The sequence below is a fragment of the Rhamphochromis sp. 'chilingali' genome (genome assembly GCF_963969265.1).
Source record: "Rhamphochromis sp. 'chilingali' genome assembly, chromosome: 18".
Taxonomy (NCBI): domain Eukaryota; kingdom Metazoa; phylum Chordata; class Actinopteri; order Cichliformes; family Cichlidae; genus Rhamphochromis; species Rhamphochromis sp. 'chilingali'.
The window spans coordinates 25,583,784-25,599,471 of NC_137945.1; the positions used below are offsets into that span (position 1 = coordinate 25,583,784).

A 15,688-nucleotide genomic window follows, 5' to 3' on the forward strand; every position below is an offset into this window, starting at 1 on the left:
CTAAGGAAACACATCATCTGTGCTTTCATACATGTGAAGATCTCCATGTGTTGATGTGCTTTTATATGGTCTTCACATGTATGAAAGGACAAGACTGCATGTCCGTTTTTAACAAACGAAAAGCACAAGTCAAAAGTAGGGACATGTCTGGCAACTGATGTGGTGATAATTTAAATTAGAGTAAAAAATTAGACTAGTCTAAAAGACGAGTAAACAAAAATCTAAGTGAGGCTTTACATTTTATCAGTCTGAAGTTGTGTTTTAATATTTATCACAGTTTGGATTTATGAACCTTCATGTTACAGTGCAATGATATCACATAATGTAAACATAGACCCACAAATTTGACCTGAAAAAATGTGATTTCAGAGCCCATTTGCTCCTCAACATGGACAAGTTATATATCAAAATGGGAAAATATTTGTCCTCACTGAGAGAAATCTTGTGGTTTTCACATAAACGACCTCAGACTCCTATAATATCTGATAATTCTGGTCAAAACCTGAAGAGCAGGGTCTCTTTAACCTGCCACCGTGCTGATAAACAACAGGAACATGAAAACACTGCGTTTTCTACAGTGGAAACTTCTGGCAGGCATGGTAAGAGGATGTAATCACTTTACTGTAAATGGGGTTTATTTAAATGGTAAATGGTCTGCATCTGTATAGCGTTTGTTTGTATAACATGGTTTATCAGTGCAGCTCCGGCCATGTTGATTAACTGCGCTAACTGCATCCTATTTGCATGAAGAGCCTCTGCAGGATGACTGTTTCACGCTCACAGAGCCACAGAGGGACGACTTCCACCACGGTCAGCCGGTTGCAGCCAAAACACGTGCCATCCTCAGAACAATCACTTTAACTAGTCCTCCAACCTCAGCTTTGGGTGGTGCAGGATTACTGCTGTCAGGTCTTCTCCTCTGGTTTGTGCAGTCACCTCACAGCAGGGAGGCTTCAAACCCTCACAGGGCCTTTCTGTGGGGACTCTGCATGTTAGCTTAAGTGTGAGCTAAATAAAAAGCTTTTAGTTGTGAGATACACAAAAGTGTTACACAACAAGTGTTTAACTTTGTCATCGTGCAGCAGAAGTCTACCCCTTATCTCAGCCGAACAATGAGGAAGCTCAACTGACCACAGTCTGTTTCTTCTAAAGGTTTGTCATTCAGATAACGCCAAAGAAGCCCTCTGTGTGTTTTTGTGTGCTAATAATGGGTTAATAATGGGTGATGGGACCACGTCACGAACATCGACATCCAAAAGCGTCTGGGCATTGTACCAATCACAGAGAAGATGCAAGGAGCGCATCTGCGATGGTATGGGCACATGGACAGAAGTGACGAAATCTCGGTGGCAAGAACAGCACTGCGGCTCAGTCCCCAAGGCCGGCGACCAAGGGGCAGACCAAAAAGGCGATGGATGGACCGAATTAAAGACGACGTGAAGAAGATCGGCGCCAACCTGAACGATGCCCCTGACCGTGCTGAATATAGGTGGCTTTGCAGAAAAGTGGAACCTGCAGAGCGAGAATAACGCTAGGAAGAAGAATGTCTGAGTCAAAATTGAATCAAATCAGAATTTAATTGTTTATAGAAATCGAAATCTGTACCCAGCCCTAGTCCAAACTAAGGAAACACATCATCTGTGCCTTCATACATGTGAAGATCTCCATGTGTTGATGTGCTTTTATATGGTCTTCACATGTATGAAAGGACAAGACTGCATGTCCGTTTTTAACAAACGAAAAGCACAAGTCAAAAGTAGGGACGTGTCTGGCAACTGATGTGGTGATAATTTAAATTAGAGTAAAAAATTAGACTAGTCTAAAAGATGAGTAAACAAAAATCTAAGTGAGGCTTTACATTTTATCAGTCTGAAGTTGTGTTTTAATATTTATCACAGTTTGGATTTATGAACCTTCATGTTACAGTGCAATGATATCACATAATGTAAACATAGACCCACAAATTTGACCTGAAAAAATGTGATTTCAGAGCCCATTTGCTCCTCAACATGGACAAGTTATATATCAAAATGGGAAAATATTTGTCCTCACTGAGAGAAATCTTGTGGTTTTCACATAAACGACCTCAGACTCCTATAATATCTGATAATTCTGGTCAAAACCTGAAGAGCAGGGTCTCTTTAACCTGCCACCGTGCTGATAAACAACAGGAACATGAAAACACTGCGTTTTCTACAGTGGAAACTTCTGGCAGGCATGGTAAGAGGATGTAATCACTTTACTGTAAATGGGGTTTATTTAAATGGTAAATGGTCTGCATCTGTATAGCGTTTGTTTGTATAACATGGTTTATCAGTGCAGCTCCGGCCATGTTGATTAACTGCGCTAACTGCATCCTATTTGCATGAAGAGCCTCTGCAGGATGACTGTTTCACGCTCACAGAGCCACAGAGGGACGACTTCCACCACGGTCAGCCGGTTGCAGCCAAAACACGTGCCATCCTCAGAACAATCACTTTAACTAGTCCTCCAACCTCAGCTTTGGGTGGTGCAGGATTACTACTGTCAGGTCTTCTCCTCTGGTTTGTGCAGTCACCTCACAGCAGGGAGGCTTCAAACCCTCACAGGGCCTTTCTGTGGGGACTCTGCATGTTAGCTTAAGTGTGAGCTAAATAAAAAGCTTTTAGTTGTGAGATACACAAAAGTGTTACACAACAAGTGTTTAACTTTGTCATCGTGCAGCAGAAGTCTACCCCTTATCTCAGCCGAACAATGAGGAAGCTCAACTGACCACAGTCTGTTTCTTCTAAAGGTTTGTCATTCAGATAATGCCAAAAAAGCCCTCTGTGTGTTTTTGTGTGCTAATAATGGGTTAATAATGGGTAATAAAATATTTTTTGGTGAAGAAACCATCCTTATGTACTGATGTTTGTGCCCTTTTGGGACAAACTATTTAAAGTTTTGTGTATCACAAAGTATTAATTAATTAAATTAATATTAAAGTAAAAGGAGAATATATTTAGAAAAAGAACTGTGTTAATCATCCCACTGTGTGTCAGAAAGTCCAGAGAACTATGTTGGCTATAACTCTGCATGATGTGACCGGATGCAGCAGGACACCCATGTGTACCTGAAGTACTGCTGTTCAATTCAATTCAATTTTATTTATATAGCACCAAATCGCAACAAAAGTCGCCTCAAGGCGCTTTATATTGTACAGTACTCATGTATATTGTGTCACTCATCTGTTCAAGCTCCAGATGTTAATGAAGCTATTATCACTGTACTTCAGCATCTTAGCAAGTCCCCAAAACAGGAATTTAACATACTACTGCTACTAGTACTAATACCATTACTACTAATACTAATACTATTAATATTACTGCTCCTTTGATCATTTGGTAACTACTGTAACTATTCCAGGTCACAGATGAGGTGTTGCCCTGAAAGGAGGAATTTATGTAAGTATCTCAGGGTCTTGTTCAGGTTGATTGATGGATCAGGGTCTGCAGTGACACAGACCTTGTAGGTAAAGCTGTTGATTTACTGATCACTCTAAGTCACGAGCTCTGTGTAGTGACCAAACGAATGAGATCACTGATACAAGCAGTAGAAATGAGCTTTCTCCAAATAATGGCTGGCACCATTTGAGCTGATCTATGATCTGTGGAAGCTTGTAAAAAGCTGGCGCACTCACAGAGTTCGTCATATTTGCTGACTGTGTCCACACATGGAGCGTTTTAGAGAACATGTGTGATGACACCTGATAAGATCTTTGTGCTGTTTTTTGTTTCTGTCTTCCTCATTTTCAGGTTGCCATGCCCCTTTGCTCATATAAAAACCTCAACTACTGCAGATCAAACCACTCCTTACAGCTGAGTGAAGATCACAGACCTTCCAACTGTGCAGGTATGTGAAGCACTTGGGTCACAGTTTGGTCTGAGTTCACTTTCCTACATTTCATTGGTTTCTTTCTTCTGTTGCAGTTTTAGGACAAACAAAGCAGTGAAGGTGAGAAAGTTTGAGATTTACTACTTGAATTTGGATTTAGCTGCCTTAAATTCATCTCTGGTTAGATGTTTATTGGCGTTCACTGATTTAAAGTGGATCATAAACATGTTGTTTTCAACGGTGCAGATGAAGTTGATGCCCTGCTTCATGCTTTATGTCCTGCTGGCAGCTGGAACCAGTCTGGCTGTGGATGTGAACTGGCTGACTGAAGTTGTCAAAGCCATCAGGAAAGAGTGAGTGAAATTTATTATGTCATTAACCATGGCAGGAAAACCACTGTCTCCTTAGCTTCCATGTTTTGGTTTAATGTGCTGGTTATTGCATTCGTTCAGCCCGGTCTCACAGTAAAATGTAAAATTTTCCACGTCTGCACCATGATTGTTTTGAAAGATTTATATGGAGGCACACAAACCTGGAAACTGATGGATTTCCACCCAGAGCAGTTTGGTCTTTGTCAGTGAGTCTGCATAAAAGTATGGCTCCCACAAGAGAAAAGACACAGCTTAATTCACCAGCAGGTTTACCCAGACTTAATACCGTCTGTGGCAGAAACTTGTTTTTCAAAACTCTGCTGATTCAGTCCTGGTCATTTATAATCTTAATGTGTTCTTGCTGATATATTCTGGAGCTTGAATTCTCTATTTTTTGAATGCCAGACTATTGCCACAATTCTACTTTCTGTGCTTGTGTGCTTTAGCTCCTATCTGTTTAATAAATAATCCATAAACCTGCAAGAACTACAGATGAAAATTGGTCTATATCACATCTGGCCCTTTGTAGTCTCACAGTAGTTTTTGAAATAGTCACCACCTCTGATCTAATTCACAGTTTTTTCATGTTTGAGAACACATATGCTGTCATACATGCTGAGTGCTGTGTTTGAGTCAAAACATACTTCATAAATTAAAAAAAACCATTAGGTCACTTTTAGAAAAAAGTAACTGGGTTAAAACACAAAGTCTCACATGTCCGAACAAAAACAAATATGGTCTTTAAATTAAGTAAATACAACCTGAGATGGACAACAACATAATACATTTTGGTGTGTCATGTTAGTCATTATTTAACAAAATGCCAAAATGCAGAACCAGAGTGTGTGAAAAACTGAGTCCAGCCCCTGGTTGTTTCTGTCATTTAGTTTTTCAGACTGTCTCTGCATGTTGGCTTAGCTACTGTTCAATGGTAGTGACTGTGTAAAATGTCATGTATTGATTATCTGAGGCTATATTTGAATAAGACCTGCTGAGGACCAGATGACTTCATTTACATCCCGATATGTAAAACCTTTCACAGGCAGTGTTGGGAAGGTTACTTTTAAAATGTATTCCATTACAGAATACAGAATACATGCCCCAAAATGTATTCTGTAACGTATTCCGTTACGTTACTCAATGACAGTAACGTATTCTGAATACTTTGGATTACTTAATATATTATCATGCTTTTTACAACAACGTGAATGTACTATTGCTGTGATTTATTACTATTACTGAAGGTCCGCGGCTCCGAACTGTAGTAAAGGGACCTCTGACTAATACGGCGGGGTCCCTGTCGGCTCGTAGTCGAAAAATAGCTTTACTTTGTTGTGTGGGTCAACTTTTCTTGCGAGAGACAGAGAGAGGCGTTGAAAGGCTGCTCCAACGGAACTTATTGTTTTCAGAGGAAAACACGAAGACGGTGTACAGTCGAGTCTTAATAGCTTACTTACAACTGGGCTCGTCAGGCACTCTTCTTGGCTGCAGTGGTTATTATTATATTTACATGCTTCCAGCTCCCATTTTTCCTCGATGACAACTCGTACCTTTCCACTCCCCTTTTTCTCCCTCCTCACGCTCACAGACCCATAATGTCAGGTTTCGTAGATCGGACTCACGCGCAGACCACTAGTATCTTCAAAAGGTGCATTTATTTACAGTGTTTCCTACAGTGAAATTCATATATACACATAATGGTGCCAAAGGAAAAAGGGGTCGGGGTTCCAGGGTCCAGGAATGAAAGAGGCAGGAGTCCAGGAAGGGAAGGTTTCCATTCAGTCCTAACACATCTCCTCTCCTTTCCTCTATCTCTCTTGCTCCCGTTCAGTCGCCGGGCACGGGAAGAACAAGTCCAGAAGCAATCTATGCACAGGCAGAAAAAAAACCATTAGTCTCCTGGTTCAGACATGCTCACAAACTGACTTTATAAAATACAGGACGACTGACGCTGAAGGCTCAACGATCCAGCGACGAGTAGAGCAGACTCGCCCTCTTAAGAAGGGTTCCAATCTCTCATGATCACCGACAGGTGTGCTGATCACCTCCAGGTGTGTAGGCCAGGGGCAGGAGCCCATGCTGAGCTCCGCCCCGGCAGGAGAAAGAGAATGGAAGAGGGCGAGAGAGAAAGAGAGAGCAGAGGTGAGAGAGAAAGGTAAACAAAAACAAAAGCACCTGACGGCTGTCAGCTGACGAGGAGCGGAGACCATGACACATAACGTGTATGGCAGTCCATTTTCCCTGCAACACGGACTACACTGCCCATGATGCTACATTCTTTAGAGCTATGCTTGTAGCATTCTGCCTGTTAGCTTAGCACAACAACAACAACGAAAAGGCGCTCTCTCACCCAGGAAACACACAGTTGCAGAGAGAGAGAGAGAGAGCGTCGCCCTGTAACCATGGCAACAGTAACGCTGCCGCCTGGAACAACAGAACGTAGCTGTCAAACAAAACCCAAAACAGTCCTGACCCGTGACAATATGAAACAGGAAAGTACCGCAGTGTAATCCATTTATTTCAACAAAGTAACTGTATTCTGAATACCACCTTTTTAAACAGTAACTGTAACGGAATACAGTTACTCATATTTTGTATTTTAAATACGTAACGGCGGTACATGTATTCCGTTACTCCCCAACACTGTTCACAGGTGTTGTATGTTCTTAGTACCATGACTGTAAATTTATGCTTACTGACACAGACAAAGATCACAATTCATGCCCATTAACGCAAACACATTGACTGTTTGTTTTGCCCTAAGACCGGGCTGTTATACATCTGTCAGTAGTTTCTGTTTTTATCAGCAGCGCTAAGTGGCAAAAACTCAGGCTGGTACAGATGCTTTATATTGAATTTGGTTCAGTTTAAGTTTAATCAAACTTTTGGATAGCTAACCCTAACTAACCTAGACCAACACAACTAGTATCTGCTGGCTGTCTGTTATGAGGGGACCTCGACAGCAGACCTAATCACTAAAGTTGTGGACACATATATGTGACAGACACAGAGGTATCAGAGTACCGGTAGCGTGTCTGAAATGATCTGAGATGTTTGTTTCTCATTTGGCAAATACAGAATTTCTGTGTTAAAACTTCTGCGTTCTTCTCTCTTTGTTGTCAGGTACAGGATAGCTGGACAGTTTTGTCTAGCTGCAATCATCCCGCTGCAGCAAGACACCAACACACTTCGTGAAATCCTCAGAGAAAACAGCTATAAAAAAAAAGTGGAGACAGTCATTGGGGAACAAAACTTTGAAAACAGTCAAGTTTATGTAAGCAACAACATGGTTATAGCCAGGGCTTTACAACCTGAACACGCAGAACTTCGAGTTCTTCAAAAACTAGAACAATTGAGCCAAAACAGCGCTGGAAACTTCCTGCTGCTCTACTCTTATCTCTCCCCATGTAGCACGTGTACAGACATAATGGGTAACAATAACATCCATGAACTGATTAACAGTTACAAAGACAGAGCCTTTGTGTTTACAAAAGTTTATGACAAATCAAATTCTGAAACTCAGAATGTTAGAACCATATCCAGAGAGGAGTTGATAAATTCACTTAACGAACTCGCGTCTTCAATGGGCCTCAGAAACATATTTCGTTGTACTGAACTGTCAGGGTGTCACAGCTGCTATCCAGATGGCAGCTACTTGGAGTTTTGTATTAATAACAACGTTAGGCCTCAACAGGCAGGAAACCATAGATGGGAAAGGAGACAGAGTGAGAGCAGCAGAGGAGAAAGAAGATGGGGAAACAGGAGCAACAGTGGGAGCAGGCCCAACAGGAAAAACATGGGTGGAGGCAGCAGCAGCAAGCGGAACATGTACAGGAGTCGGAGTGAGAGCAGCAGCAGCAGAAACAGTAAAAAACCTGGAAAACCCAAAGGTGGAGGCAGGAGCAGCAGGAAGAGAAGCAAACAAGAGAGTAACAAGTAACAAGAGAAGGAGCAGAGGAGGAAGTACATGGGGAAGCAGGGGGAGGAGCAGCAGTAAAAACAGGGGTGGAGGCTCCAGGGGGGAGCAGTAGCAGTAAAGGTTAGAAGAGTTAAAACAAACCATCATCCCTGAAGACAAACTTCCTTCACACTTTTAAATGATTTTTTCCCCAAACAGCATTTAAATTCTACACTGTTCCAAAAAATAGTAATGTCAAATTATTTTACTGTGTATTTTACAGATGTGTACTGTTTTTCTAGAATATCATTACATTTACATAAGTAGACTGTGATCTGACACGTCAAATGTAAAATAACATAACATCACTGTAGATGTAATAAAACACAATTTACTTGTTTTTTAAATATATTTTTTTGTACATATGCATATTTAGATTGTAAAAATACATCTAGAAATGTATCATAATTTCACAAATATTTGTCTGTTATGTGAGAGAATGGTCTGTTAAAGTCAAATGTAATACCATGGAAAAATATATAAAATGCTCAAAAATTAATGAGAATAATCAATCATTAAAGGAGTATTTGAATTATAATTTTGCTGAAAATTTCATGTCACCTAGGTCTGATTCAATAATTCAGAGGTAACAAGTGATAATATAATTAATAGGAATAAAAACTAAAAAAAACATATTGTGGTGTGTTGGGGGAACAGCTAGTTCTCTCCCATCATGCCTTGGGACATGTGCTGCTGTTTAGATGTTCTTGTTTTATTGTTTATGGTTACGTTACTTTTAACTGTTATCTTGAATGTTGTGTTTACGCCGTGGTGCTGAGTCACTGACAGTTGTTGTTTTGTAGAGGGAGTGCTGTACCATGAGTGACTTCTGTTGTGCTGTTTTTGAACATTGAGGCACATTGAAGCACTGGCAAGTGTTTTAATAAAGAGCTCTCCCTACCAGTTTGGGGTTAAATAACAAGTTCAATCTCTTTGTGAGCTTCTTTGTTAAGATTTCTCTGCATACCACAATGTAAAACATTGCACGGACACTCTGTGCTAATTATATATTTTGAAAAAGAAATGTAGATGTAGGAGTTGCAATTAATATAAATAACATGCTGCTAAGCATCAGCCAATGAATGTGAACTAACAACAAGGTCGCGGGTATGGCTGCGACCGTAGGAAAAAACCCTAATATGAAGGTATTTTACTGTGCATTTTACAGTAATGTTCTGTTCTTCTAGAATATCATTAAAGTTACGTAAATAGACTTTGACTTCACATTTTGAATGTAAATTAACGTTAAATCACTGTAATGTAATACAACATAATTGTCATGATTATTAAATGTATCTGTCTGTACATATGCATATTTAGATTGTTAAAATACATTCACAAATGTATCATGATTTCACAAATATCTGTCCGTTATTTGAAAGATTGAACTGTTGAATTCAAATGTAATGCTATGGAAAAGTATATAACATGATCCCTATAAGCTTGTGTTACATCACATACGTATTATTATCACTGCTAGTTAGGTCGTTCGTGGCTCAAGAGTTGGCAGTTTGCCTTGTGATCGGAAGATTTCCGGTTCGCGCCCCGGCTCTACTAGTGCTGGCCAAAGGGGCCCATGGTGCGATATGGCAGCCTCGCCTCTGTCAGTCTGTCTCAGGGCATGCAATCAATTGTTATTTAAACTGTATATTTCTGTACATTCACGTATTATGATTGTTGTTTATAGGTAATTTCATTGTTTGATCACGTAAAAATGTTCCTAATTTAATGTCTAAAAGCACTTGGAAAAGGCAGAATCCCATGTCAAATTAGCACAACAAACTCTATTTTCATTACTGAAAATGACCGTATTTTTATGGGACAGTTATTTTCTGTTATTTTACGGTCGCATTTTGGCGCCCCAGCTGCCGGAATATTACCGTTGTTTTAGGATGTTTTTTTTAACAGTGCATATTGGTCAGCAAACTTAATGTTGATGATGTAATTTCCTGGTTCAGTGGGTCAGCAGGTGACCTTGCAGGTGCCATCCTCCTGGTCCTCAGTGTTTGTGTCCACTTAAGTGGGTCCTTCAGTGGAAAAGCTCAACCCACCGTAGTCTAATATATAATATAAAAAAGATGAGACTGACAAATATTTTATTTGAATGATTAAAAAATGAAAAAAAAAATATCACAGTATCTATGCTTTCACTGAGCATATACCTGCATCAATGATGAACTCTGCAGGCTGAAAAGTCCTGTTTGGATGACAGCCTGCTCCGATATTCATCTGTGGGCATAAAACACCAAAACTCAAGAGACTTTTCAGTGAGAAGAAAGACAAACCCTGCATGCCAGAGTGAAAGTGAGTGTGTGTGAGTGCATACTCACCCTGAATGGACTATCAGTCTCCCCAGGAGACCATCAGTGTGCTTCACAGGCTTACGTGGGGTGCAGGTGCAGGTGTATGTGCTGTTGCTATTATCCTTAACCTGGACAGCCACAGAATTGACTTCACCATCCTGTGCAGAAGACGAGGGATTATAGTTCAATCAGATTTAACACACCGTATTTTTCGGACCATAAGGCGCACCAGTTTATAAGGAGCACTGTCAATGAACAGGTCTGGTTTCATACATGAGCCGCACTGGATTATAAAACGCATTAAGCAAAACAAAACAGTCAGATAAGTCAAACTTTACTCAACTCTTTCTTCTTGCTTCCTCCACTTCCGTACCATTGATTCATTCATGTTGAAATCTCTCACAGCTGCTCTATTCTCATGTTCTACTACGTGACTGACAGCCTTGAGTTTGCAATCCGCTTCGTCAGCATGTCTCTTAACAGGTGCTATTTTGGGGTCCTTATCCACACACAATACAGTAATATTATGTTGAAGCGCAGTACGTATCACTCCGCGAGGCTCCTGACTACGTAGCCGTGATGCTCCGACAATCCATCGAGCGGTGCGACTTCGTGACTTAGCAAAGTCGTACTAAAACATTTTTTGACAGATTTTTGAGCGCCGTGTATTACATAAAATCGGTTCAAGGTCAGTAAGCAAAACCAGAATTCATACATAAGGCGCACTGTCGATGTTTGAGAAAATTAAAGGATTTTAAGTGCAACTCATAGTCCGAAAAATACGGTACATGCAATATATTTAACCTATTTGTGATCATATACAAAGCCAGATATTCCTGGGCTATAATTTATAATTTTCAGAGGAGCTTTTCCTCCTTGCTTAAGATAAGATAGAACTTTATTAATCCCTCGGGTGGGTTCCTCTGTGAAATTCGGTTTCCAAATAGCACAGCACTGACAGAAGTTACATAATGTGAGCAGAATACCATATATACACATATATAAATACAGAAGCATCAACTGTGAATTCAGTGGGTTTTCCAACAGTCAGACCACTGCTCTGAAGGCCTGGACCGTACGCCTTAACCTAGAGAAAACTATTTTAAACAAACAATTAAAAAAGGAACAAGTCAAAGACCTACTATAGCCAAAAGATCATTTACAGACTACAGCGCTGTGAAAAAATATTTGCCTCCTTTCTGATTTCGTATCTTATTCCATATTTGTCACACTTACACGTTTCAGATCAGTCTATTTTTAATATTAGACAAGAATGTCTAATATTAAACGGCAGTTTTCAAGGGGAAAAAGCTATCCAAACATACTTGGTCAACGAACGTCAACCCTAGTGGCTTCAAGCCTGGGCTTAGCCTCTACAGGAGAGACTGCATTGAATGATTAGTTTTCATGATTGTTGCCTCAAGACCTGAGATCATGGTGGTGGGCTTGTGATGGACACACATGGCTGAAAGCTCGACTGGGGTGTTCGTTGGCGGGGGTGACGCGATGTCACAAACTGTTTGCTTCCTCCCGATCAACAACACCACCAGTCACACATACACTTGTGAACTTAAATGTCTCAATAGTTATACCATCAGAATACTACAACTAGCAAAGCTTAATAAGCCTGAAACTATATTGCACTCCTACGTAAAATGAAAAGAAATTATTATTCCAGTTTTTCCATGACAATTTTTTCTTAGTGCATTGGTGGCAGAAAATCAGTTCTTTTTAAACTCAAGATAGAACAAGTAATAACATTTCTCTAATGTTCTTTTTCAAGCAACCTATTATGCTACAATATAGTCTTTGTGCCAGCGAGGCTTGTACTTGACGCGTGGCAGTCTTCTGGCAGTAGGTGAGCCAGTCTGAGTGTGGTGCAGCCTAGCAGTGTCAGCGTTCTTTTCAGTCACTGGGCGACAGCGTGCTAGATGAGTGGCATTCCAACTCTTTCCATCACTCAGCAAGAAGGCACTCAAGCCTTTGGCTTTTGTTACTGTTACAGGAGGGGTAAATCTGGGATGTCCTTTGGGAACATGGTGGGGTTTCCTTATCCTCACACTCTCTCCTGGTAGAAAAGAAGGTTTCCGTGCGTGACGCCTACCATCAGTGTAACGTTGCATTTTCAACTGATATTTCCGAACTGAGTGACGTGCAACGTATCCAGTGGAGACACAGCAGGAGGCAAAGGGAGTACATCCAGTATAGTACGCATCTTCCTGCCACACAGGAGTTCTTAGGGAGAGGGAAGTAGAGGGAAGTAGTTGCATGCGGTGTTGCACAGTAAACTTGAAGCCAATCCAGCACAGTCGCCTTCCATGGTTTCGACTGCTGGATTGATGTCTGGATACAGGTGCGGAGGGCACGATGAAACCGTTCGATTGCTCCGTTTGCAGCTGGGTAGTAGACAGATGTTCTGCTGTGGGAGATGCCTCTATTCTGGAGGAATGAGGTGAACATTACAGAGGTGAACTGTGTACCATTGTCAGTTACGATGTTCTCTGGGTTGCCATGACGACTAAAGACAGATGAGAGGAACTGAATGACATCATCAGTAGTAGCATAAGGTGAAAAGGCAAGCTCAGGCCATTTGGAGTAGTAGTCAGTCAATGTTATGACGTATCTGCAAGCAGGTATTGCAGTATCAAAAGGCCCAACAATGTCAAGACCAAGTTTTTTCCACAGTCCATCAGGCAGCGGGACGGGTTGGAGAGGAGCAGGATTAGTATGTGCAGTTTTGTCATTGGACTGGCAAAGGAGGCATGAGGTTATGGCAGACTGAACTTGTGAGTCCATTTTTGGCCACCAGTAGAGATCTCTTAATCTTTGTTTTGTGCGCACAATGGTGACTTTCATGTGCCAGTGCAATCAGTTTAGGTCTCACTGAAAGTGGTGCAATGAGCCTCGAGCCTCTGAGAACATAATCACTTAGGGTTGAGAGTTCATTACGGATTTTGTAGTAAGGTGCAAGCGTGACATCAAGTGCTTTGATTGAGGCAGGCCCGCCACTTTGTATTTGTGAACGCAAAGCAACCAGTTCAGGGCGAGTTGAACAGGCAGAGTCAAAGTCCGCACATGGAAGTGAGGACATGGCAGCAGAAACTTGGGCTACCATTTCATGATCTGCATCCGATGTGGGATGGGACGAAACAGGCAGGGGCAGGCGAGAGAGACAGTCAGCTGTATAGTTCTGAGAACCTGGGCGGTAAATAACATCATAGTCAAAACACAGGAGGCGGGCAGACCAGCGGGCGATGCGCATGCCAGCCCTATTAAACCCTTTGGTGCTCAGCAGCGTTGTCAGAGCTTGGTGGTCTGTCCGCAGAGTGAAACGTCGGCCCCACAAATACGTTCTCCATTTCTCTGCAGCCCACACACAAGCATAAGCTTCTTTTTCAACAGTTGAGTACTTTTGATCTGTTGCAGGCAGTGTGCGGGAAGCAAACGCCACAGGTTTTTCTGTGCCATCAGGTTGCACTTGAGCAAATACAGCACCAAGCCCATAGTCACTTGCATCAGTAGAGATCACAACACGCAAGGCAGGGTCAAACAGTGCCAGTGCAGGACTATTCACCAGGAGTTTTTTTTACTTCTTCAAAGCTCGCTTGTGCACCTGAAGTCCATGTGAAAGTGTTCTTGTCGTTAGCACAGCCACACATAGGGGCTACAACAGTTGCAAAGTTTGGCAAGAACTTGGAGTACCATGACACCAAGCCCAGGAAGGATCTCACTGTGAGCGAAGTGAGGAGGGTTAAAGGGGCAGCACAGCAGCGTTTTGGAAAATTGTGTAAAGGCTTTTCAGGAAGCTTTTAGGACACTGTGGAAATACTGAATTTGAATAGTGGAAGCTAGAAGTAGTGAATGTATCCTTCCTCTCTATCATTAGATGGAGAGAGTGTACAAAGGCCGGCATAGTGGGTCTGTGGCCACTCTTGCTTGCGCTTTTGCGTATCCGTCAGCCAGCTGTGGAGAAGAGCAAAGTTTTTACATGCAAAGAGCTGTAATGAAAAGCAGTGTTCCAAACAATGAAATGTGTCCACTCTTTGTGCTTTTCATGCAGTAATGTTTGATGTTTGAAGCTATTTCTGCTGTTGTCCCATTCCCGGTGAAATCCGCTGTCCCTCCAATCCCGATCCTCTTGCAAAGCAATCAGCATTTGTCAGATGCATCAGTCATTGGCGGTACTCAGACAGGATCCTGGATGACTACACGTCTGGGGTGGCTAAGAGACCAATTGAAGGATGCCATGTTTACTGAATATGTACCTAATTTCGTCAGGACATAGCTGGGTCCATTGCTTCTGCGTGCTCTATTTTTACAAGCAAAGGCCTGGCTCTTTCTCCTGGCACCTTCTCAGGTGATCTCCATGCCGTGGCTTCTTCTCAAATCAACGTCTGGACTGCCGCAAAACAGCTGACCGTTGTCGACAGGATTCGAACCTGTGCGGGGAGACCCCAATGGATTTCTAGTCCATCGCCTTGACCGCTCGGCCACAACAACCACATTTGGCTGTGGAACTACATACTTGAAAGACATACGTCTTCCAAGTCCTACGCCACACGTCTTTCAAGGAGGATGTGCACAACAACGGCCACGCTGGATTGTAAATGCGGTAGCTGCATGACTTTGGTGAGAAAGCTTGTGGTTTTGCAGTTCCGTGAGATCGGTGCAGCACAGCTGCGGTTGAAGCTAGCTGGCTGACATTAGCTTGCTTGTTTGCATGAACAGTAACACACACAGCTGATGATTTTGCCACCTCAAAGAGCTGATCAGTACATGGTTAGTAAAATGTTATCTTTCATTTCATTTCATTTCATTTATTTATTTCACACTTGGTACAACAGATCAAACAAAAAACAACCAGACTTTCTATCAATAAAGCACTACAACCATGTGTGAAAAGGAGCAGGAAGAAGAAAATATTCTTATTAAACCCTGCCCCCTATCTACAATCGAACTTATATCACCAGTGGGCACCAAAAATCAGGGAACAAACTAATATTAACATTTCTCTCCGGTCATAACCCAAACCAAACAACAAATTTACAATCAGAATATACCACTCCACACCCCCTGAACACATTAAAAATACTCTTTGTAACTTAAAGGGCAAAATATTATTTTTAGCCTTAAACATAATTAATAGTGTCCGTAATTTCACTAAAATCTCCTAATTTTAATAATTTTGATTTTATAAATAATTT

At 41.5% G+C, this 15,688-nt stretch overlaps 1 protein-coding gene across 6 annotated transcripts; it reads left to right on the forward strand.

Moving 5' to 3' along the window:
* Positions 1-3,768: 3,768 nt before the first annotated feature.
* On the forward strand, positions 3,769-9,085 carry LOC308386155 (uncharacterized protein). Of its 6 annotated transcripts, none has more exons than XR_013969737.1 (5): positions 3,769-3,870; positions 3,948-3,972; positions 4,099-4,205; positions 6,055-6,365; positions 7,347-9,085. XR_013969737.1 is itself a non-coding variant. In XM_080865472.1 (5 exons), the coding sequence occupies exons 4-5, from the start codon at positions 6,242-6,244 to the stop codon at positions 8,161-8,163; spliced, it is 954 nt and encodes a 317-aa protein (XP_080721598.1). In that variant the 5' UTR covers positions 3,769-3,870; positions 3,948-3,972; positions 4,099-4,205; positions 6,055-6,241; the 3' UTR covers positions 8,164-9,085. The 6 variants fall into 6 exon arrangements, 5 of the variants coding, with proteins under 5 accessions (XP_080721598.1, XP_080721599.1, XP_080721597.1 ...); XM_080865472.1 differs by having other exon boundaries at positions 6,055-6,378; XM_080865473.1 differs by having other exon boundaries at positions 6,164-6,378.
* Positions 9,086-15,688: the final 6,603 nt, after the last annotated feature.